The sequence below is a fragment of the Acinonyx jubatus genome, chromosome B1, assembly GCF_027475565.1.
Source record: "Acinonyx jubatus isolate Ajub_Pintada_27869175 chromosome B1, VMU_Ajub_asm_v1.0, whole genome shotgun sequence".
Lineage (NCBI taxonomy): Eukaryota > Metazoa > Chordata > Mammalia > Carnivora > Felidae > Acinonyx > Acinonyx jubatus.
Window position 1 is genome coordinate 124,640,473 of NC_069382.1, and position 23,063 is coordinate 124,663,535.

Sequence of the window (23,063 nt, forward strand, 5' to 3'; positions counted from 1 at the left end):
CCTAGGCAATGGTCTACCTTGTAACTCCATTGTCAAAGCCTGTGGTGTGCTATTGAGAGTCAATTTATGCTTGAATAGCTCTTAGGCTAGCCCAGGAGAACATGAACAACTTTATGGGTTGAATTTCCTGATTTTCCTCTTCACCATGATTTCCTTCAACATCTTATGGCTCCCATGGCCTTCCTTCCTGATCCTTTGTACAGGAAACTAGGGCCTTAGTTTCCTTTGTCTGCCATGTTCATCTCATGATTGTGTCTGCATATATTGCCAAGCAACAGGACAGAGAAAATGGAAAAGCAATGGGGATTAACTCCACACTCTTGGTACCATAGCTTTCTCAATGTATAAAGGGATTCCTTTCCCTCAGAGTTTTAGGTGCCTCCCAGGCCACTACCACCATCTGGGGCTAGGGCAGAAGAGACATTTTTATTTTTTTTTTTAAATCAGATAGCTCAGTGAATGTCTAAGGATCCATATGTTAGGAAAACTCTGGTATGGCAAAGTAAAATGTCAAGCATCATCTTAGGACACTCTGGACCAATTTTTTTTTTTTTTTTAGAAAGACAGTGTGTGTGTGTGCATGGAAGAGTATGAGAGAGGAGCAGAGAGAAAGAGAGGGAGACAGAGAAGGAGGGAGAATCTTAAACAGCCTCCATGCTCAGTGCTGAGCCCCATGTGGGTTTCAAGCTCATGACCCTGGGATCATAACCTGAGCCGAAATCAAGAGTTGAACACTCATCCAACTGAGCCACCCAGGCACTCCTGGGTCAATGTTTTCTGTAACTCCAAGGAAATATATCCATACCATTTAATTTAGTTACTTCCAAGTAAGTTCACTTTAAAGAGTTAAATCATAAAATATTACTTATATTAGCTTAATTCGTGTTAGTCCTAATTCCCAGAAATCCAAAGTATACTTTTATAAAGAATACTTTTCACCTGTAAAGTACATTGCCATTTGTGATTTCCTCTCACAAACTATGATGTAGTTAGTGCTATACTCCAAATAGTCCCGGTTCTCTTCCATGGTAGGTTTGTACTTCCTGACCACTCTATGGTTGGATGAGGCCTTGTGAATAATTCTGACCAATGAATTACAAGCAGAAGTAATATGTGTCAGTTCCGAGAAGATGATATAATTGCCTCTGCATCCCACTTTTCCTCTGCATCTGGTCTGTAACAATATTGAAGATGATGGCTATGGTGCCATTCTGGGGCCCTAAGGGATCACAAGCTAAGCCCCAGCTGGCCTGTTACAGTTTCAAATCATGAGCAAGTAATAAACTTTTCCTTGGTTAGGTCACTGAGATTTTGGCTGTTTGCTACTGCAGCATAACCTGGCCTAACCTGACTGATCTTTGTATGTTAGCATGTATGATTCTTATGTGTTAAGAATTCTCTCTCTCTCTAATATATACATATATTATGTATGTATGTATATATATGCATATATATATTTATATAATAGACAGTTAGTTATATACACATGGAATTATATATATAATCATATATATGATCTTATATAATTCTCACAACAACCTCTGAGGTAGGAAGCTCAGGTTTGATTGTTCACTCTTCTTTTATAGAATAAGGATACTGAGGCTCAGACAGGTAAATACTTTGCCCTAGGTACACAGAATAAGTGAGAAAACTAGAAATGAAACTTAGACTTCTTGACTTCACATCTCCTCTTTTAAAAAGATATAACTCTAAACACAGAATTTTCTACATCTAAGTCTGGACGGAAGCATTTTCAAAGTTGAAATATTATGCATCATAATTTATATTTTAAAATATCATGAGTCACCAGCAATATTTCATGTTATTCCACATCTGTGATAATTTGCCTAGGTCTTTTAATCGATCAAAGAAGCTATGAGATGGAGAATACAGGAAGGTGAGAAACATAACTTCTTGAAGTACATACTTTGAAATAAGGCTATGTTTGCATAAATGTTCAAAGTAGTGTTTATGCATACAAAGTAGAGCCTTGATAACAGAAATGTTGCATTCATAATATACCCTAATGACCGTCTTACATTGTGAAGCTCATTCTCTTGAATGGGGAAACTGTACGAGTTCACCTCTTTCAGGAAAATATATCTGAAGATATTTCTCAAAGTAAGGCAAGTAAAATGGTTTACACGGAGGTAAACTGCTTATAAAACAACACTATCAACAATAAAAACCTTACCTCCTATCTCGGATTTGGTGTATGAACAGAACCAAAAAAAGTTTTCAGACCTGAATCTTTCAGTAATCCTTGTCTCTGAAAGCCTACACCTTGTAAAACTATTCTGGAGCAATTATTAACCACACAATGAGCCTGCAAGACAGCAGATGCTAGGCTCCCCTTTCCCTCCCTTTTTACCTCCTCAATCAAACATATTTGTAGAGTATATATTTATCTACTTAAAAAAAAAGAAGAAAAAAAAAAACCTTGTTACCTCCCTTCTAAAAGGAAGTAAGCAGGACTTCTCCACATAGGCTATAAAAATATTGACAGTAGATAATGGGCCTGTATAAGATACTGGTGGGAAATGAGTTAATAATCACAGGATCGAACTGCAGGGAGCTTCAGATGCTGCCTAAATACCAGAATGGCAATGAATACTGTTTTTGTTAATAACTAGCTGGTGACAGAAAGCTCTTTCAACCTTGCTTTACTGGAATTGGAAAACACAATACCAGAGAGATATATAGTAATAAGATATACCTATCTTATTTATATCCATGAATTAATTTTTCACAAATATAAGAAAGAAATAAGCGTCCTCTGTATGAGGAAAAAAGGGGCCAGCTCACTACATTTTTCTAAATTAAAATGTGATTAGAGGTAATTAGAATTATTGGAGGATAAAACCCTCTTTCTAAACACTGCAGGAAAGTAAACTAATTTTGCCAAACAATATTACCTAATTTAATATCAAGAGAATTTTCTCCTTCAAAAATGTTTCTATAGTTCAGTATTCTTATAAGCCTTAGATGTCAGACCTTTTCATAAACCTAAGAAGTTTACATATAGCCTAAGAAGACCAACATGATTAAAGTACCAGAATTTAGGAAGAGCAAGGGAAGTTCTATAATATAGTTCATATATACGCGCATTTCCTTAGAAACTGAACTTACAAAGGAGTCAACTGCACTCTGAAAATAACAGTTTTATCCTTCTCCCAAAGCGTAAATCTTTACTGCCCTTCTATATAAACCAAACTGAAAAGATAGGATGCATCATTTTCTGTAATGATTAACCCCCTATTTGCCAGCTGTTCAGGTGAACACCTCTAGACTCTAGCAGACATTAGGCAACCACAAGTCCTACAGGTGTAAATCCCTTCTGCAAGTTAGCAATAGCAATCTCTCCCTCCTTCCTTCTCCTTCCTCTCTTTCTCTGATTTCTACAAGTATTATTATTTTAACCAGGTGTCCCATCCATTCATAGTTTTTAACTTATGGGGTAAATGTTGAAATAATTTGAAGTTTCTGCTATCTGTGAATCATACAACCATCAGTTAGGGATGAAACTAGTTTATTGTTGAAGAATTCAGGAGGACCCACTGAAAGGACCAATTACTTTTAAACTTCAGGACACAGTTCTGAATGGTTCATTTCATTTCCTCCATTGTTCCTTGCAAACCAGGTTACAAACATGAAGGCCAAAATTATTCCCCTTGAAGACAGCAGCTCTGGGAGAATTTCATTTATTGCCTAGATGAAAAGAAACTGAAAAGGCTACACGATGAAAAGAAACAGAAAGAACTAAGGATTGATTTTAGAAAGAAAGTATCCCTAACTTTAGTGCTCAGTGGCTATTTGGTGCCCAAAGCAGAAACCCACTGGGTTGCAGTCAAAGTGAACTTAGAAAAGGTATTCCTTGAAGCCCAGCGAGTCTCACAGGCTGTAGGAGGGATCCCTCTGAGAGAAGACGTTTGGCTGAGCTCTGATGCTAACGATAATGGGAGTATGAAATGAAGGTTACTATAGCAAGAGGCCTGCCTGAGGAAGAATTCTGACCGAAAAAGAAATAGAGATCTCTGACTCTTGATCAAACAGATGGGCTGATGCTGACCTGCATCAATGATCCCAAGGTTGATTAACCGAGATTAGGAGGCGAAAGTCGACAGTGCAGCCACCGAAAAGCTGCTGGGTAGTTTTGTCAGGAGGGAGAGGGGAGGGGGGATAAAGAATACAGGAGAAAAAAAAAAAAACAACCCTTCAGTTCACTGTGACAAGAGATCCGGTTTGCCCAGCTCTCCGAAGCCCACCCGCACCTCCTGGCCTTCTCCACTTCCTGCCAGAGTTAAGGGGCCTTGCCCACCGTTGCTCCCACAGGAGACGCTGCGGGGTTTTTGATCTTTCCCAGATATTAATTTGCACCAGCCCCTGCCTGGGCCACGGGGAGGAAGGTGCTGCCTTGCCTCCTACCCAGTGAAATGGCTGTTCAGCTCTTGTCCTGACTGGGTGAGGCCAGAGGTGAATAGGGAAGACAAGAGAAATGGAGACAGCCGAGGTTAGAGCCATGTTGGTTCAAGGGCAAAAACGCAGAATAAAACCACCAGCTAAGAAGAATCAATATTGCAAAACAAAGATCAGGGGCAATGGGGAAGAATACAGGGGGGAAGGGTCCAAGGGATGTCATAAGGACAGGGGGGAAATGACAGGGAAGCAGAAAGTCAAGGAAGAGAATGAGAAGCAGATGCGAGCTTCCCAAAAAGGAAGGAAAGATGGCTTACAGAAGCGAATTGTGTGCTGGAAACCGCAGGTAGTGAGAAAGCAGGGAAAGAGGTTGGAATCACAAGTCTGCCTTCCAGGGACGGTGTGGTGTGACCTAAGTGGCCAAAGTTTCCTCAGGTCTTGGGTCCTGGTGGAAAGCAGCTGCTTAACACTGGCCTAAGGGCATTTACTGTTCCAGATAAACTCTGGAAAGTCACGCTGGAGGTCTCTGAGGGGATACAAAAGTGAGTAAGACCTTGCCCTGACTCCAGGGGTTCACCGGAAAGCTCCAAACATAGTTACAAAGTCACTTGTTAGGGTCATTGGAGCACAGAGAAGGGAGTGGTTACCTCTGCCTGGGAGTTCAGGGTTTAGGAAAACAGTTAAAGGACAGGAATAACCTGTTAGAAAAGCCTTGTAGGAGTTTTCAAGACAAAGGGAAAAGTTCTGGTGTTGGCTCCAAAGAGTCTATCTAATTTAAGGAGATGGAGACAAAGAGTTCTGTGGCCACACAGAGCACACACTGGTCTAGTGGACCTTGATTCTCACTTCTCTCTTCATGGGCAGTAGCTGCCTACCATTGGGACAATAACAGAGTCAAATTAGATGGGGGTTCAGCAATTCCCAGTGCAATATGCAGACCTTTGCACAAAGTCCCATGAGAAAATAAAAAGATGAGTCTTCACTAGGCCTTGGAGGATGGGGGAGGTGAACTCAGAGGTGAAAGCGGAATTTCGAGGACAACCCTAAGTGAACAAGATTAATGATTTTTTTTTTCTTTATTTTCCATGAGTATGAGGATAGGGAGGGGTCCGTCAAGGGAGACCTATGTATAAAATGCCTGGCACCTGGAAGAGTGCTGCAGAGACTCTCCCAAAGGGACCCTACTAAGTTACTCCTCCCATTCTATAGCTTCAGAGAAGCATTAGGCTCCCTCTTTCGCTGAGTTATCATGCCTCCAATGCCCCTAAGCCCTTCCAGTACCTGGACATATGAGAAAACATTGAAACAAAGCCAGTGCCCTGATCACACCTTCCTTTGTTGGTAGCAAAATGAACATGAGGAACAGGGAAGACACATGTAATAAAATATTGGGAAAGTAGCCTCCTAGCCTACAGTAAACTCTCAGGTCATTTTCAGAGTAAGGCTATTTAGGAAGGCGCCTATATCACAGCTTGGCACTCCCTTTCTAGAAGTAGGAGCCATATAGTGTGTGTGGGAGGGAGTTTGGCCAGGTGGGTCATGTCAGTACCATAATGCAGGACATGTTAGGAAACAGTCTGGGTTTAAGTCTTGGCAAAAAGGGCTCTTAACTAAATCATTAGGAGTTGTCCTGGTATGCAGATGGGGAGAAGGAGCAATGGGGAATACATATCCTGTGGTAAAATATGACATGACAACAAGTACAAAGCTTATCCCTTGGTCTTGAAATATGGCCTATGTAATGAACATAGAAGGTATTATGCTAAGTGAAATGAGTCAGACAGAGAAAGACATATCATTTAATTTCACTTTTATGCAGAATCTAAAAAACAAAACAAACAAATAAACAAAAAGCAGCACCAGACCTATAAATACAGAGAACTGGGGCACCTAGGTGGCTCAGTTGGTTAAGCATCCAACTCTTGATTTCAGCTCAGGTCATGATCTCACTGTTCTTGAGATCGAGCCCCATGTCCAGCTCTGTGCTGACAGTGAGGAGCCTGCTTGGAATTCTCTCTTTCTGACCACCGCCCCCCCCCCCTTTCAAACTAAATAAACATTAAAAAAATACATGCAGAGGACAAACTGATGGTTTCTGGTGGGGAGGGGAGTAGAGGGATGGGCAAAATGGGCTTCCAGTTATGGGAATGAATAAATCATGTGGATTGAATAAAAGGTACAGCATAGGGAATATAGTCAAAAGTATTGTAATAGCATTGTATGGTGACAGGTTATAGCTATCGCTGTGGTGAGTGTAGTATAACCTTTCGAGTTGTTGAATCACTATGTTTTACACTCAAAACTAATGTAACATTGTGTGTCAACTATACTCAAATACATAAATAGACAAACAGACCTGTGCATCTCAGTCAGTTAAGCTTCAGACTTCAGCTCAGGTCATGATCTCACTGTTTGTGAGTTCTCCAGGGGCTCTGTGCTGACAGCCAAGATCCTGCTTGGGATCTTCTGACTCCCTCTCTGTGACCCTCCCCCACTCACACTGGCTCTCCCTCTCAAAATGAAATACACATTAAAAAAATGAAAACAAACAAAATGTGGCCTGTGTAGTTGCTTGCGAACTCTCCTTTTTTGATTAGAATCATGTTCTGCTTTTCAAATATCCTCTACTTCCCACTTCACTCCTTTGTGGACTTGAAAGCATCTAAGTTACAAGTAACACAGAAGGGACTGCCTTACATTAATGAATACATGAATAAGTGTTATAAAATGGACTACTGACTCACAGTAGGCAAAGAGCAGAACTTTTCAAAACATTTTTTTTTTTAACATTGAACTACTCAATGTTCAGTGGTAAATATTTACTTGGAAAAAGGTTTAAGGGAAAAAAGCCAATAGCTCAGATGACCAAGTGAATAAAAAATGTATGTTATCACTGAAAGAATCCACAGTTACAAATGTACGAGGTGAATTTACTTCTCCCTCAAAGAGGAACCATAAAAAGTATAGCCTAATTTCCTTACCATCCTTACAAGCATAGATATACCAACAATTCTGGGAAATGACCTGCTTTCGGGCCATTACTCTTCAGGACATACTTTCATACAACATTATAAAATTTAGCGTCATTCCCTAAGCTACATGTGTTATTTAGTATTGGGGTGGATTTTTTTTTTTTACATGAGAGCAGAAACAAATGTCTATATAGAATAAGAGACACTCATGTCCGGTATCGGTTGAATTAGAGGAGCAAAGCTGGCACTCTAAATGAAAATTATTCTCACTAGCTGTCTCCTAAATCTATCACCTGGAAATGGAGCCTGATCCATCGCCATCTTCAGAGAATTATCCCTCACTCTGGGGCAAATGTATAATAGGAGAGTTCAGGAATCTCTGTCACCCACAACTCTGAGCAAGAACAAGAGGAGAAGGGGTAAGGTGATTGGTGAAAATATCCACCTGAGGCAGGTGAAGTGTAGTGGAAAGAACATCGACCTCAGACTCAGAGCAGACCTGAGTTTCTGTGGTGCCCAAGCTACATTACCTTAGGCAGGTGATTTAACCTCTCCCAAAACCTCAGTTTCTTCAGTATGAAATTATCACTACACTCTCAAAACTTTTAAGAAACAAAATGAAGGGGACACCTGGGTGGCTCCGTCGGTTAAGCATCTGACTTTGGCTCAGGTCATGATCTCACGGTTCCTGGGTTTGAGCCCCACATCGGGCCCTGCACTGACAGCTGTGGAGTCTGCTCAGGATTTTGTCTCTCTCTCTCTCTCTGCCCCCCCACCAAGATAAAATTAAAAAAAAAAAAAATGAAGTTATCCTCTGAGTTCAAAAGGAAGAGGTGGGACTATGGTTGACTTGAAGTTTAGCATTGAAGGGTTCAAACCACTCGGAATCTCTACTATTTTTGAGAGGAATAATGAAGTCTATGAGCAGAGTACCCTTGGAACTATGGATGAAACAATTTGATGGCAAACATAAGACTACAAGGCTGGTTGTCCCATTTGTAGCAAAGATGACACTCACCCGAGACACAAAGCTTCTTTGCCATGTTTTGCTGAGATTCCACCAAGTTGTGTAAGGGCGGGGGCTCTCTTGTATTTCTGTGTATCTCTCACGGTGGTTAACCCCAGTGCCATTCTGCCATTGCTAACCACTGATTGCCCATTCGCTGATCAAGAGAAGAGGGAGATGGGAGATTATGAAAGAGATTTGGTGGGGCAAGAGTTTGGAAGGAATAAAAGAATTAATCACCAAGGGAAGTCATGCTGCTTCATGGGATTATTGTTTCTAACTCATAAAAGTTGCTTTCTCTGTATTTTCTGATTATCATTATCAACACAAGGGAACAACTACTCCTTCAGTCAGGTTATTTATAGGTGGCTGACCTTTCTGTTGAAGTCCATGACCCTGTAAATGCTTCATGCTTGGGTTATTACAGTGGGGTGACTTACCCTACCTATCCTAAACTAAGGGCATCCCGACAACCTGATTCTGCCCTCTTCTTTTTAGAGTTTGTGTAGCCCGAGAAGATTCCTGTTCCCTGATTTTCTCAAGTTCTCACTGGTTATGATGTTGGCTTCTCTTACTGAGCCAGAGGTAAAGGTCTTGGTGCCTTCTAAAGGCTGTCCTTGTGCCTCCAAAGGTAGCTGGTATAACTTTAGAGTTGAGAGACCTCAGGCCTGGAGCATAATGTCCCAGACACCCATAGCCTGAAAGCAACCACAAGTTCATGGGATCGAGGAAGCGAAGTTATCTGCTACTCTTTTCTTGGAAAAGTGACTGAATACTATACAAGAAGGCAAAAGGGGATTACAGTTATTATCCCCTGCTTTTTGAAAATCCATATCAGGACACTTCTTTTATGAAAGATCTACATTAGTACCTGTTTCTGCTAACCAAAGGCAACCCGAAGAGGATTTTCACATTTACCAGCTACTGTCGAGACAGCAGCACCCCCAGCAGTGATATGACGTCACCAAGCTCCTTCCCCAGGGACCACACTCAGCATGTCAGCATCAAGGTTGCTATAGCTTGCAACTGTACCTGTGAGCACCTGTGCTTTAGCTCCATTTATTTTGTGCATCCATTAGCAGGACATGTCCTAAAGTATCCGAAGAGACTAAGAAAGGTTCTTTTGGGAGTCTGGGAGTGTTCCAACACTTTCCCATGTAAACTATTAATTTATTAATTATTTAATTTAATAATTTATTATTAATTGCTTCTCTGCTTTGTGCCATTTGGCTGATGAAAGTTTTCATAGGAATGCACTACTTTCAAATGGCAGGGGAAACCTGTATTGGCCAGTATCCACTTTCGCAGGCAATCTCAAGGACAGGGACTCCTTTAGGTCAATGCTTTCATAGTATAGTCCTTGGCTCCATTTGTATCAGATTCATCTGGGAATGCTGTATGCAGATTCCTGGCATTTTTTCTTTGACCTAATGAATCAATATCTCTTGGGTTATATGAACATTTAAAGAAAAAAATATTGAACATTGTTATCAGGTTGTTTCCAAAAGCAGATACATGCTATTAAAATTGAAAAGAACTGACCTTCTGCCTTCTTGGTCAACTGGTGGCCCTGTGTTTTCAGATTTCCCCTAGCCTTGTGGCCTTTAAGATATAAAGTCCACAATATTGCCTACTCCTTCCTCAAGTGCTGCCTCACCCCTGTCTCAGGCTGAGGATCCCTCCCAATCCCAGCACCCTAGTGTTAAGAGTTTGTAGGAGCAGGAAGGTAGGAAGGATTGTGAGGAACCATTTCCAGAAGAGACAAATAAGAACCATCTCCAATGGCCCAAAAAGAGGAATGACATGTATTGGTCGAAGTCCCATAACAGCCATCTCAGATCCTAGTTACCACCTTCCTTCTCCATCCTGACAGTAGGTGGGCCTGGTAAATTGGCTGGCCATCAGAACACCATTTCTTTTATCAGATCTCTTAATTATTCAATCAGAGTTGTCTTTTTAAAAATATTTGTATCGGAGAGCATCTTGTTTTTCATCTCTATGGAGGGAAATTCTGGTACCTCTGAGAAAAAGCCTGAACTTGTAGCAGGGCCTGGCCTCTCTGCAGATTAAACAGCAAAAGCCCATTGTATTTGCTTGTCTGTCCTGGACCAGAGAAGGCAGGACTGAAATAGGAAGAGAAACCCTGGGATGCAGAGAGGCCCAAAGTCTTTGTACAAAAATGCGTAACCCTGCTTTTCTTAAAGAGCTAAAGGAAGGGAAAGCCATATCCGTGGGTCTCAGCCCTGAAATGTGAGAGACAAGGCACGTGCCCTCGATTCAATTGAAGTTTGAATTCTAAGAACTGTAACAACATCCAAATATACAGAGCTTATAAAATATTATAGACTGAGGGAGGGGCTGATGGCTAGAAAAGGTGGACGGATCTTCCGCCACGGGCGCCGGGCCCGGTAGTCGCGCGGGTCGGCTGGGAGAGCGTTTGCAGGGCCCGTTGCGCGCGGAGGATGCGCATGCTTCTCGGTCCTGGTTCACTGCCTCAGGTGCCTCAGCCCCCAGCCCAACTTTTCCTGGACAACCCCGCAGCTCTCCCGCCGCCGCCGCCGCCAGCTTCCCCTCCCCTTGGCATTGCTTGGCTTTTACTTTGCGCAGCTTCTTTTCTTGGCGGGCTGGTTGCTGGGAGGTGCAGTGGGCAGTGGCGGCTCCCGCTGCGAAGCTGGGGGAGGAGAGGGGCCCCGGCCAGCCAAGGAAGGCGGCGAGAGTCGCTCGCTTCTGTGAGTTCTGCCGGTGGGGGGCCGAGGAAGGCTGTCGACCAGGAGAAGGCCGAGGTTGAGGAGGCCGGGGAGGGGTGATGATGGTGTTAAATGTGGCCGCGCAGCTCCCCGGGGAGCTGCCTGAAAGGAGAGTGCGCTCACCAGCTGACAGCGCGTGCTCCGCTCCAGACGCTCCGCACCGCGGCCAGGAGCCTCTGCCAGCCCCTCTATTGTCAACCGTTCTCTAATTAAGAAACACTCACATTACGGCAAACCACCCCCACGCTTCTTGGTTCCTGTCCTTTTCTTTATCTTCCCCCGACTACTCTCCTCCCCTGCCTCTCCCCTGCGTCCCGGGATTTAACCCATTCTCCGCTCCGTTCGCCTGTTCTTGTTAGAGGCCTAGCGGAAGGGAAGCTACCTCAGAGGTTGGCGTCTGGGACTCTGCTCAGCCCAGGGGTGAGGGTGTCTGGTCAGAGCCGAGTCCAAAACAGCGAGGAAACTTAAACTTTTATTGCATGCCCACCAGCCCCTTCTCCCCCAACCGCCCACCCCTTCTCACAAAACCAATGGCGAATAATTTAACTATTAGAGGTCATCTTCAACTCTCACCAGTACTTGCCGTTTTTCCTGATTGCAATTGACAAGTCCAGATTGCAATTGACAAGTGTGTCTGCTACGTTCGTTTCCAGTTCTATCTGGGGTTTGAAGCTGCCAAAGCCAAGTTGATCATCTCTTCTTGAACTTTCAAATGAGCAGAGGAGAGAAATAATCCCAAGATATCCTTTGATAAAAGATCGCTTACTTCGTTCAGGTTTCAATCTCTAAAATCAATTGAAAGGCCTAATGAAAGCATTGGTCCTGCATTAGTTAAGATTAAGGAAACCTACCCACCCCCTTTTCTTCTTGTTACGCTGGACCCCCAGTTAACAGTGTCCCGGTAGAGAACATATTTAAACTTGCCAGTTGCCAAAAATAATCTTTCTTCAGCTTTCTGTGAAATCAAGTAAGTTTCCCCAAGGGTGGCGAGCCAAAACCCTTCACGAATAAAAGTGGTGGGACAGAAGAAGGCAAAGAGGGGGTATAAAACAAGCCACTTAAAGCACATAAAACTCTAGAAAGCACCAAGCAGTGTTGCAAAAAGACTAACCCGATTTATCTATCTTCATTACTTTAAGAAATGCTGCCTCTTTGTTTGTTTGGGTGATATTAAGCATGCTTAACTTGCACACATAGTTGATTCCTTTGCTAGTATCTTGGATACTTGGATCTGACTTTGGAAGGTAGAAGCTAATTGCTAATAATGGAGAGAAAGGAACCAGTCAGCATGGCAGGAGTGGTCTGGCATATGGGGAATGAGCGCTCAGAAATACTCAATATTCAAGTTTCCAAAATATTAATGAGATTATAGCAACCTGCAGCTATATGTTACAGCTTGTTAATGGAGTGTAAGAGAGCGAGCTGCCAAACGTTTGTTATGCAAACTCCATAGCAGAACCCTAAAATGGAAATGTGATTGTACATCTCTTTCAAAGAAATGCCAGCATAAAAAGAAAGAAAGAGATAGAATGAAGGAAAGAAAAAAGGCCAAAGTCCTCATTTGAACTTTGAGCACTTAATTTACACAAAGTGATTTGGCTTTTTGTGCACTTGATGAGTTAGAAGAATACATCCTCACTTTCAATCAGTGTGATATAGAATTTCCAATCTAAAATTGTCTTGTGGCTGTTTTCTCTTGAGGAGAAATGTAAAGTGACTTTCTTAAATGAAATTGGCATCATCCCTAATTCAGACACAATGCCCCTAGCATTTAAAAGTCCAAATATCTATTTTTGTGGTGCAAGACTAAACCCTCAATATTTGCATAGCTGTTAACTCCTTTCCATGGATTTTCTTAGAGGAAAAAAAATCTGTGGGTACATTGACCTAGTGGATGGGAGTCGTAAGATCCAGTTCTGAATATTGACACTTCATGACTGTAATTTTGGGGCAAGTTAGGGGCAGTGGTTTTTTCATATATAAAAGATGGGAAGGAAGATACTCTTGATGACATTTCTGTTTTGAAATTCCTATAAGACCATGAAAATGAAAATAATAACTTTGGAAGGTTTTTCTTTTCCTGGTTAACACAAAATGAACAATGATGGTTTTGAAAAATGAAATAAAGATCACTTTCTTTGAGAAAAAAGACTCACAACTTTAATTTTTCTCCATCCTGCCCTTACACTACTCAGATTCATAACAGGTAAAAGAATTCTAGGTCATCTTCTCTCTCTCTCTCTCTCTCTCTCTCTCTCTCTCTCTCTCTCTCTCTCTCCACACATATACACAAACATACCAAGCCACATAACTGAAACTATGTGTGCACTCATCCTGCAAAGTTGCTGTGTGTCCCTGCCTGTTGAGTTTGCTTTTGAGAGCGAAGTGGAAATGTGTTAGAAGCAATCGCTTGATTTATTCAGCAGCCTGAAGATTCCTGATGTTTATCGTGAGCACGGCAAAGTCGGGGGTGCAAAAGGTTATCTAAGGGACAGGTGCATTGTTTCTGCCCCTGGAAAGTGTCAGGAGCTGCTGCTCACCTCTCAAAGAGCTGGCGGAGGCTCTCCGATTCTCTAAGCTTCGGCTTCAGCTGAAAGCCATTGAAACCCAGGTAGTCAGTCAAAAGCTGGTTCCACATTTCCGTCCCCAAGACCAGAACTGCGCTCCTTCGCGCATTACTCTTCCTGTGAAACTGGTTTGTGGCGTTCTCCTCTTTTCAAGGTGGTGGGGGGAGATGATGATGCGGGACCGATTAAATTAGCCTCTCTGGCTCTCCTTCTCCAACACCCGCTTTCTTGTTCTCACAATTTGTTATCCTAATGGAGACACAAAATCTAAAGGATTTGGCTTAAAATCAACTTTCTCAAATTCAGCGATGTTTATCCAGTGGAACGTCGCCCAATCTTTAGTAAATAGTTCTACTCTCACGTTTGCCGAATACATTTTTAAAATTCGTCTTTCTACCACCTCCGCACACGCACTATATTAGCTTTGTCAAAATCTTTGATCCTGACACCCAGAATAGGCTTTTCCGTAGCGAGGACCCTGAGGTGAGAGTGAGCGTACTGTTTAGTTTCTGCACCTGACTCAGAAATATAAACATTTCTACAGAGGAACTGATTCAGAAAGACAAAACCAAACCAAACACTATCTTCTTTAGTGGAATAAGCAGAATTGTTTGGGAAAAGCGTATAGGGCAACAATTTCCTAGGACAGCTGAAAGCTTTTCACTTTTGAATCAAAGAACCCCATCCCCTTTCCTCTGAAGCTTTCCCTCCCCTCCCCACCATTTTGTCCTCTCTACTCCTCACCTTCTACACACCCTATTACCACCCACCCCCCCATCAAAGGAAACAGAGGGAGGGAGAAGAGGGGAGAAGGGCTGGGGAGGGAAAAATTGGGGAAGCTTGCACTGTGTTTTTGACCTATGGCAAAAGTTTTCAACTCGGCTAAAGTTTTTATGAAGTGGAAATAGGTTATTATGGTAGAGTACTGATGAGATCTTAGGCTACCTGAAGCAGGTGCCTCCCCTTGCAGAGGTGGTTGGGGCCAGGAGTGAGGAAGACTGGAAAGATCCTGGCTATCCAAGAGGCAAAAGGGTTGCAAATTTGGGGAAAAATTTTGACTTACAATTTAATTACTGACTTGATCACTTTTCTATGTAGGGTTTCTGGTACTACTTGAAGCGCAATGTCTATAACAGAATTTTCCTTCAAAACTCTAGATTCGCATTTAATAGACTAAGTCTTCAAGATCATTTAAAAACTGTTTTTAATGTTTACATCAGAACGGAATAAGTGACAAGTAAAGGTTATTTTCACGTTTATTTTTAACATTTGCAAAAGAAAATACATAAAACAATGGCAGTTGGCTTTGCTAAATTAAAATAAAATGATCTCGAGTAGAAAACGTAAAAAAAAATGAATCAAGATAAGTAGAAATGGTAGCAAACAATCAATAATAAATAAGTTTTCTAACATTAACAAAGCAAAATATAATTGACCAAATGCTTTGACACTACTGGATTTTTTTTAAAATTTATTTTTTTAAACAAACATTTGCAAAGAGCTTAAAGGATTATAAGTGGCCGTGTCTAAAACAACAACAACAACACAAAACTGGTCTGCAATTGGCAGCTGAGTTTGTCCTGGAGCCGCGGCAGGAGCGGCTGATAAAGTGCGTGCGCCGTTTCCTAAAAGACGCCAACATTATCGCGATCCGATATACATACTGGGTATGTTTATACAATATATAAACCTAAGCGTTCCCTGTTTTCTAACCGTTCCATAGCCACAAGTTATTCACTTTGGAGCCATCAACTTTGCGTTTCATGATGTATTTTGAGACGACACTTCGGAATACTAACTCTCCCACACGTGAGTGCGGGCAACACACAGGGATGGATGCCCAGGGCATAAAATAAATTAAAACACAAACCAGCGACAGAGAAGAAAATGCGACGTTTTAGCAGCGTATTGGCAGCAGGGAACTAAAATAATGATGCCATATTTGGGTACATACAATTATACCTCATCTATCTACAGGGGGAGCGGAAGGTGGGAGAAAAGAACACAACTTTAACACCAAGTTTTCATCAAACAATGTGGACCCGAGGAAGTTTGGAATAGCGGCGGCTTTTGCAAACCATCAAATATAGCTGCCATATGAAGCCAAGTCGTTGCTAAACAACGACCATCGCAGAGCAAAAATTAAAAGGGTGCGGGGATCTTTAACGGCGGGGCTTCCCGCGCATTGGGAAAGGGCGATTTTGTTTCTGTCTCAGTTTTCAGGGTTTCTGTAAGCTTCCTAACTTGCCTCATCTGAGTCACTGTAATGGGAATGGGGGGAAAACTCCCCGTCGCTTCTGTGGGACCGGGGCGAAGTTTTGCTACTTTCCTCCTGCACTGGCTGCAGGATGCCCCCGGGCAGCGAAGGCGACAGGTTCTTTTGCGCCATCATCGCCGTCAGGGCGCTGTCCTCGAAAGTCGAGAAGTGCAGAGCGTCCAGCTGCACCGAATATCCTCCCGCGGAGGCCGGGGCGGAAAAGCGAGTCCGGCAGTTTCCGGGCGCCGTCGGCCGGGGGCCCCCTCCCGAGGCGGGCTGGGCCCCCGCAGCGGTCGCGGTGCCCGCGCCGCCCTCGTAGGGGGCGGCGGCGCGAAGATGGTGATGGTCGCTCTTGCAAGACACTGGTGGCGGCGGTGGCTGCTCCCCGCCGCTGGGTGTTTGTAGCAGCTCGGACAAGGCGTTGATGTAGATCTGGGCCATCTGCAGGGTCTCATACTTGGACAGCTTCTTGTCGTTGTTGAAGGACGGGATAACATTGCGCAGCTGGTCGAAGGCGTGGTTCAGCCCGTGCATCCTGCGTCGCTCCCTGGCGTTGGCCGCCAGCCGCCTTTGCTTCTGCACCCCATTCACCTGTTTGCTGGAAGGGGCGCGCTGGCGGCTGCAGCTCAGATCGTCTACCACCACCCCGCCTTTCAGCTTGCACAGCTGTTCCCGCACTTTCACTGGCCCGGGACTCTTGCTGCTGCTGCTGCCGCCGCCGCCGCCGCCGCCGCCGCTCCTCCTCACGAGCTCCCCCCGGCTGTCCGCCTCCTCCCGGGGCGCCACAGCCTCGGAAGCACCCAGCTCCGGAGAATGCAGCAAGTACTGGGCGGCGCGTGCCGTACAGATGCCCTGCAAAGTAGGAGCCAGCCAGGCGCGTGGGTCGGTGCTGTCCAGGAGGGACAGCTCGGCCGGGTACACGGGATGCTCTCTTGCCTGCAGGGTCGCAGGTGGCTGCGGCAGCGGCGGCTGCGGCAGGTGGTGCGGCTGGGGATGGCGATGGTGGTCCCCCAACTCCTTCACTTCAGCCCACTCCTCTGCGTGCAGCAGGCGGGACATTGCACTTCAGAGAGTCGGAGGCACAGGGTCGGAGGAGGTACTGGCAAACCAGCCCAACGGCAACAAAAACCCTTCCTGGGTCTCTACTGCAATGTCTTATTTTTTTCCCCTCCTCGACCCTCCCCCACCCACACGGAGATCACACACCAGGTCGCGTGCAACGAACCTTCTCCGGTTGCTGAAGGCGCTGCGCCCCTTTAAAAAGCGGCACGCGCCACTGTGTCTCCCCTCCACCCCCCGCTCCTCTCCCAGCCCCCTCCTCGCGCCGGTCGCGTGTCTGCTCAGCCAATGGAGGGCGCCGGCAGGCGCGTGCGAGCAGCCAATCAAAGAGTTTTTACACCCGGAGAAAAGTTCCTACGTACCAAGGACTCAGGCGCCCGCTCGAGGTTGTAGTTACCCCCCCCCCCCCCAATTCTTCTACCCTCTTTTAAGTTACTCAAATTCATATGTTAATTGAGGGCTGTAATTCGACTCCGGTGTTGTGTCACCGCTCCAAAAGCGGGGGTGCGTGAGCGGACGCGGAGCGCACTCTGGGCTGCAGCCCGAGCCAGGCTGGACGCGCCGGGCGCTAGGAGGGCAGCCGCCTGCCCGTTGCTGCCTCCAAGCTAGGACCGCAGCTTCCACCGTGTGTACCCAAACATTTACAGCCTCTCACGTAGATCATACCGTATGTATGTATATTTAAATCTTTCACAATACATGTTCATAGATATATAATTGCATAGATATGATTGCTGAGACCCATCATTTAGAGTCAATGTTAGAATGAAAAAAAAACACATCAAATCCATAACTGTCTCACAATACGCTTCTTAATTTTCATATGTCGCTTCAGATCGACTTTATGTAATCTGGCAAAGTAGTGGTACAGTAATAGAATGCACTAAACTCCAGATCCCCTAATCCTCTCGGTCCCCTTTTCCCAGCACCCTGCGGCCAACTAGGGTTGTAATCTGCAGAAAACTCTCTGCTGAGTGGTTGTAGGGCAGGGATATTTTATAGTTTCAACGCCCACAGAGGGACTCCTCGCGAAATGCGGAGGCAGGGGAGAGTGTCCAAAGAAAAGTGAAAGGCGCCTGCGTTCCCTGCAATTCGGAACCCTTTCAAGGTACAGAAGCCCGGAGTTAATCTACCCTTCTGCTTCAGGAGCCCTGGGTTTAATACTGCACATGGCTTCCCCGGCAAACACTCAGAAAACCACAGCCTGACCCACTTCACGCCCTCCTACGTTTAATTCGAGGGGCTCTCCGCAACATCCCCTATCCTCAACCCCAACCCCACCATCACCGCTGCCACCCAGAGAGCTAACCCCGGGGAGGTCCTGGGCGGGTCTGGGACGCCGTCTCCCAAGTGAGCTCCTTCCACCCGCCGGTTAGCCCCGGCCTCTGGAGTTCACAACGAAAAGCCAATCAGAAACTCCGTGATCCTGGATCCGCCCCGGCGTGTGCCTCACGCGCCACACCTCGGGGCGCTTTCCTGCAGGGTCCTTGGGGCGCAGTGGTAGGACACTACCAGCGGGTGCTAGTGCTGCTTTCTTCCTTAGCGATGGCTGTCATTGCAAAGGAGTTTCATCCTCCAGAAAACATAGTGGGAGAAAGAGAAAAAAGAAAGGCACCAGAGAGAGCTCCCTGGAACCTGTTTTTGCAGTGCTGAAAGTTGTACTTGCTAGTATTCACAGGGACTTCACAGATCTAACCTACGATTTAGACCTCTTTGGACAGAAGAACTTCTGGGACTGGACTGGATTAATTCACACTAATGCACACACACACACACACACACGCACACACACACGCACTGCATTCTGCTTACATTTTCTATACTTTATACCACATACTGTATTCCACCCTTCTATGCCTTGTATATCTTTGTGAAGATTACTTATATCTGTATCTATCCCCATAAAGGTAAGGGTAGAATAGAGTGCTAATTCTTTCTGTTTCTCCTTCAACCTTGTCTATTTGCTGGTGTGTAGGGATAGTCCTGGGCCTTCTGACCTTAAAAGCCAGAATGGTCAGAGCTGGTTTCTTATGTAAATGTTTAGGTTCTGCCAAAATAAATAAGCTAAATAAAATATGCAGAAATAAAAGCAAAAACAGAAAGACCCCAACTTAATCTGAAAACTGTTGATGAGAATAAAGAAAAAGTGAAAAGGAAAAGTCATCTAGCATCATTTTTTGGGGAGAAAATTATCCAAGTTTTGGTGATTGGATTACTACCGGGACCAACTAATGATGCTTTTTCTATAAATAGTGCTACTATGTAAAATGTGCCACTTCAAAAACATAATTGCTAATAGCTGTGGGTGCCAAAATACAACTTTGAGAAAAATGATTAACCATCTTCTATGTACGTTTGGTAGTGTAAGCAGCTAGAGCCTGGAAGTTTCACTTATTAATATTGCATTTTATTTCTCACAACTGTATTGGCTGAAAGTTACTCCTTCCACATAATGTCACTGCCCAATATGTAGGATACCCCAGCTTTCCTTGGGCATGCGTCATCCAGACTTTCAGTCTGCGCTTTCAATTTGACTGCATGTTGCCAAATATTCATTTTCCTTTGAACTTAAACAATTTTATGGGCTGTAGCCAAATATTTGTTGGATACATGGAATATTGATCCTGATTTACTAGCTTTATAAATGATTATTAGCAATATTACTTCTTTGAGGCTAGCTTCAATTTTTAGGTTAGTAAATCAGAGTGGCCCAATAATGTGAGGGACAGTAAGTTTTTTTTTTTTTTTAAATACTTTGTGGTGAAATACATTCTTTTGTGCTTAGAGTAAACAGAAAACTATTTACTTTCCCATCTCTGCTCTTTCTTTCTCTTCTACTGGGTGGGGCTGAGGAAGGTAGGCATCTGAGCTGGGGAAGGGAACACAGGGCCCAGTGCATGGGAGCTGGAGCCTCAGTTGTGTGAGCAGTGTGCCCCCGCAGAGGGTGTGTGACATATGATGTTAATCATCAGGTAAGGTGAGTGTCTGTAGGGGCTGGATGGTAGCACAGCAGCAAAATGTAGAGAATGGTGGTTTAGGCAGAAAGAGGAGGGCTTCTGGGTGCATGCATAGCTGGATTAGTGACATAAGGAAGGATTAATGAAAAAAGTCAATATGTGAGGACAGAGTAAGGTGTCTCACTGTCACAGAAAGGAGTTACAAGTGTAGAAATGCAGAAAGCTGTACTGTTAGATTCAAATTGGAAATTTGCATATGCGTGTATGGCTTTCATTATGCATAAATAGATGATATCAAAATAAGCAGATATAAATATGAGGGGTGTGTGTGTACCAACAAACATATATTCTCTACTTCTCTTCATTTTCAGGGCTTGAGATCAGTAGTGAGCATATCTAGTTCTCAGATTTTAGTTTTCAGATAAGAGTGTCCACTAACAAGAACCAGACTTCTTGGGAGAATGGGCTGATTCCAAGAATGGGGCAGAAAAAATACAAGATGAATATAAAACATCTTGTGTCAGAAATAAGGAAGTGCTCAAAGTATATGGAGTCATGTCAAAAGACCACAGAAGCCTGCTTGAAGAGGCTTCCACTGACAAAATATAGGGCTACTTGAGCATCAAAGTATGTAATGATAGCAACAGATTATTTACTATTGAGAAATAAAGGAATCTATGAATCCTTAGTAATATAACAGAATAAATGAATACATTGAAGTTTTGATGAATACTTAGTCACAAAATATGTGTTGATTACAAATGAAAGAAGATTGACTCTACTACCGTGGAGAACTATGGCAGACACCAACTTAATCAAGTATCAAAGTTAATACCACCAATAGGTAAATCAAATTTGTGTGCCATTTGTTATGATATTCCTGCCAAAGATTCATATCCTGAATCCAAGTAAGAGAGAATATTAAACCAATCCAAACTGAGATACTGTCTAGAAAATAGCCAGTCTATAATTTTTAAAAATATCAGGGCACCTGGGTGGCTCAATCTGTTAAGCTTCTGACTCTTGATTTCGGCTCAGATCATGATCTCCCAGATCGGATGGTGGGATTGAGCCCCACAGCAGGCTCCTGTGCAGAGCCTGCTTAGGATTCTCTCTCTCCCTCTCTCTCTGCTCCCCACCCCCTTTCTGTCTCTCTCAAAATAAATAAGTAAACTTTAAAGTAAAAAAAGTATCAAGGCCATGAAAAGCAAATGTCCCAGGAACTATTCTAGACTAGAGGAAAATAGAGATGTGGTAATAAATCTGATGCCTGATTCTGTGTTGTCTCCTTTTCTAATAAAGAGCGTCATTGGGATAACTGAGAAAACTTGAATAGTGTGTGAGAAGTAGATGGTAGCCATGTTAACTTCCTGATTTTTGATGGTTTTGTTATGGTTGTGTAAAAGAAGAGAAGGTTCTCCTTTTTAGGGAGTACTCACTGAAGTATTTGGGGATAACGGAGCAGCTTACTCCCCAGTGGCTTAGTAAAAAAGCTCCTTTGCACTGTGCTTGCAACTCTCTTTTTTTTTTTCTTTCTTCTGCAACTCTCTGGAAAGTTTGAGTTTGTCTCTAATAAAAAGTAAAAAGAAAACAAAACAAGCAAAAATAATATGTATATTTGCTTTGTTCTTGTCTAGAGTTACTAATTCATGTCAATCCAAGCATTATACCACAGTGCATTGAGGCCTGTAGTTATTGCTCATGTGCAAGTTAAATTGTGCTCTGTCTAGCCACAGCACAGTGTGTTTCTAATGGGTTTGAAAATTCTTAGGTTTTAGTGACTGTTCCATTCTCAAGAACTCAAAGGATAGTTCTTAAGAGGTGCCAAAAATTGAGTATTACTTGAAACCCATTTTCTTACAGGTTATTTAAAATAAAAATATTCTAGTGATGAATTCTCCTAAGCAGTGTTCTGATTAGCTTACAAACATTAAAAAAAAAAAAAAGATTCAATCAAGCAAACAAAAATCCCCAAAATGTATTGTTTTCACCATTGGCTGGCATCTTACCTTAATAATTGGCAATTATGGGAAAGAATTAAGCATTTATCCAGTCATTCTGATATGAATGGTATTTTAGAATAATCAAATAGTCTTATGTTAGTTCATCAGGAAAATTTCTTTTCAAAATACTTCCATCTGATAAAAGTAGAAAAAATGGAAACAATTTTAAAAATCAGCGATTTGAAACTCCTAATAAAAATTTCTATGCAGGTGGGGCTCCTGGGTGGCTCAGTCAGTTAAGCGTCTGACTTCAGCCTAAGTTATGAATTTGCCATTCCCGGGTTCGAGCCCTGCACCAGGCTCTGTGCTGACAGCTCAGAGCCTAGAGCCTGTTTCGGATTCTGTGTCTCTCTCTCTCTCTGCCCCTTCCCCACTCACACTCTGTCTGTCTCTCTCAAAAATAAACATTAAAAAAATTTAAAAAATTTTCTATGTAGGCAATCATTAACAATGAAGGAACAATGAGATCAAAGTTTGTTGGGGAATTTTACAATAGAGGGATCCATTTGTCAACGCTTGAACTCAGTCATCAATCTTAGTGGCATCACTTAGAGTAGAAGATGCTAATATTATGTGTTTCCTGGTTTTTCATGAATTATGAAGTACACAGACCTCTATGAAGTATTCTTTGAAAAGGAAAAAGAAGAATCTGAATTTAATTAAACCTTTAAGATAACTTCCTGTTTACAGGAAATATGGGGGATACTATATCAAGTTAAATGACATCACAAGATTGCGAAAAGCCAAACCCCCATCATTTAACATTCTATAGAACAAATGCTCAGTTTCAACAAATGTGTGATATGAAGAAAGAAGGAGGGAGGTAAAGAAGGATTGCTCTTGACTAAGATAGTCTTTTTCTTCAATAGTCATTTACTTGTTTTGAGACAGCGAGTGAGTGGGGAAGGGGTAGAGCCTGATGATGAGCTTGACCCCAGGAACCGTGAGATCATGACCTGAGCAGAAATCGAGTCGGATGCTTAACAGACTGAGCCACCCAGGCACTCCAATTATGATAGTCTTAAGAATATAGTGTCAAAAGCAATGTGTAGACCTTGTTTGGATTCAGATTCAACAGT

The 23,063-nt window shown here is 43.3% G+C and overlaps 1 protein-coding gene across 1 annotated transcript; it reads right to left on the bottom strand.

Moving 5' to 3' along the window:
- Nucleotides 1–14,946: 14,946 nt before the first annotated feature.
- ATOH1 (atonal bHLH transcription factor 1) lies at nt 14,947–17,191 on the bottom strand. Its single transcript, XM_027056352.2, has one exon. The coding sequence runs from the start codon at nt 17,022–17,024 to the stop codon at nt 15,948–15,950; it is 1,077 nt and encodes a 358-aa protein (XP_026912153.1). The 5' UTR covers nt 17,025–17,191; the 3' UTR covers nt 14,947–15,947.
- Nucleotides 17,192–23,063: the final 5,872 nt, after the last annotated feature.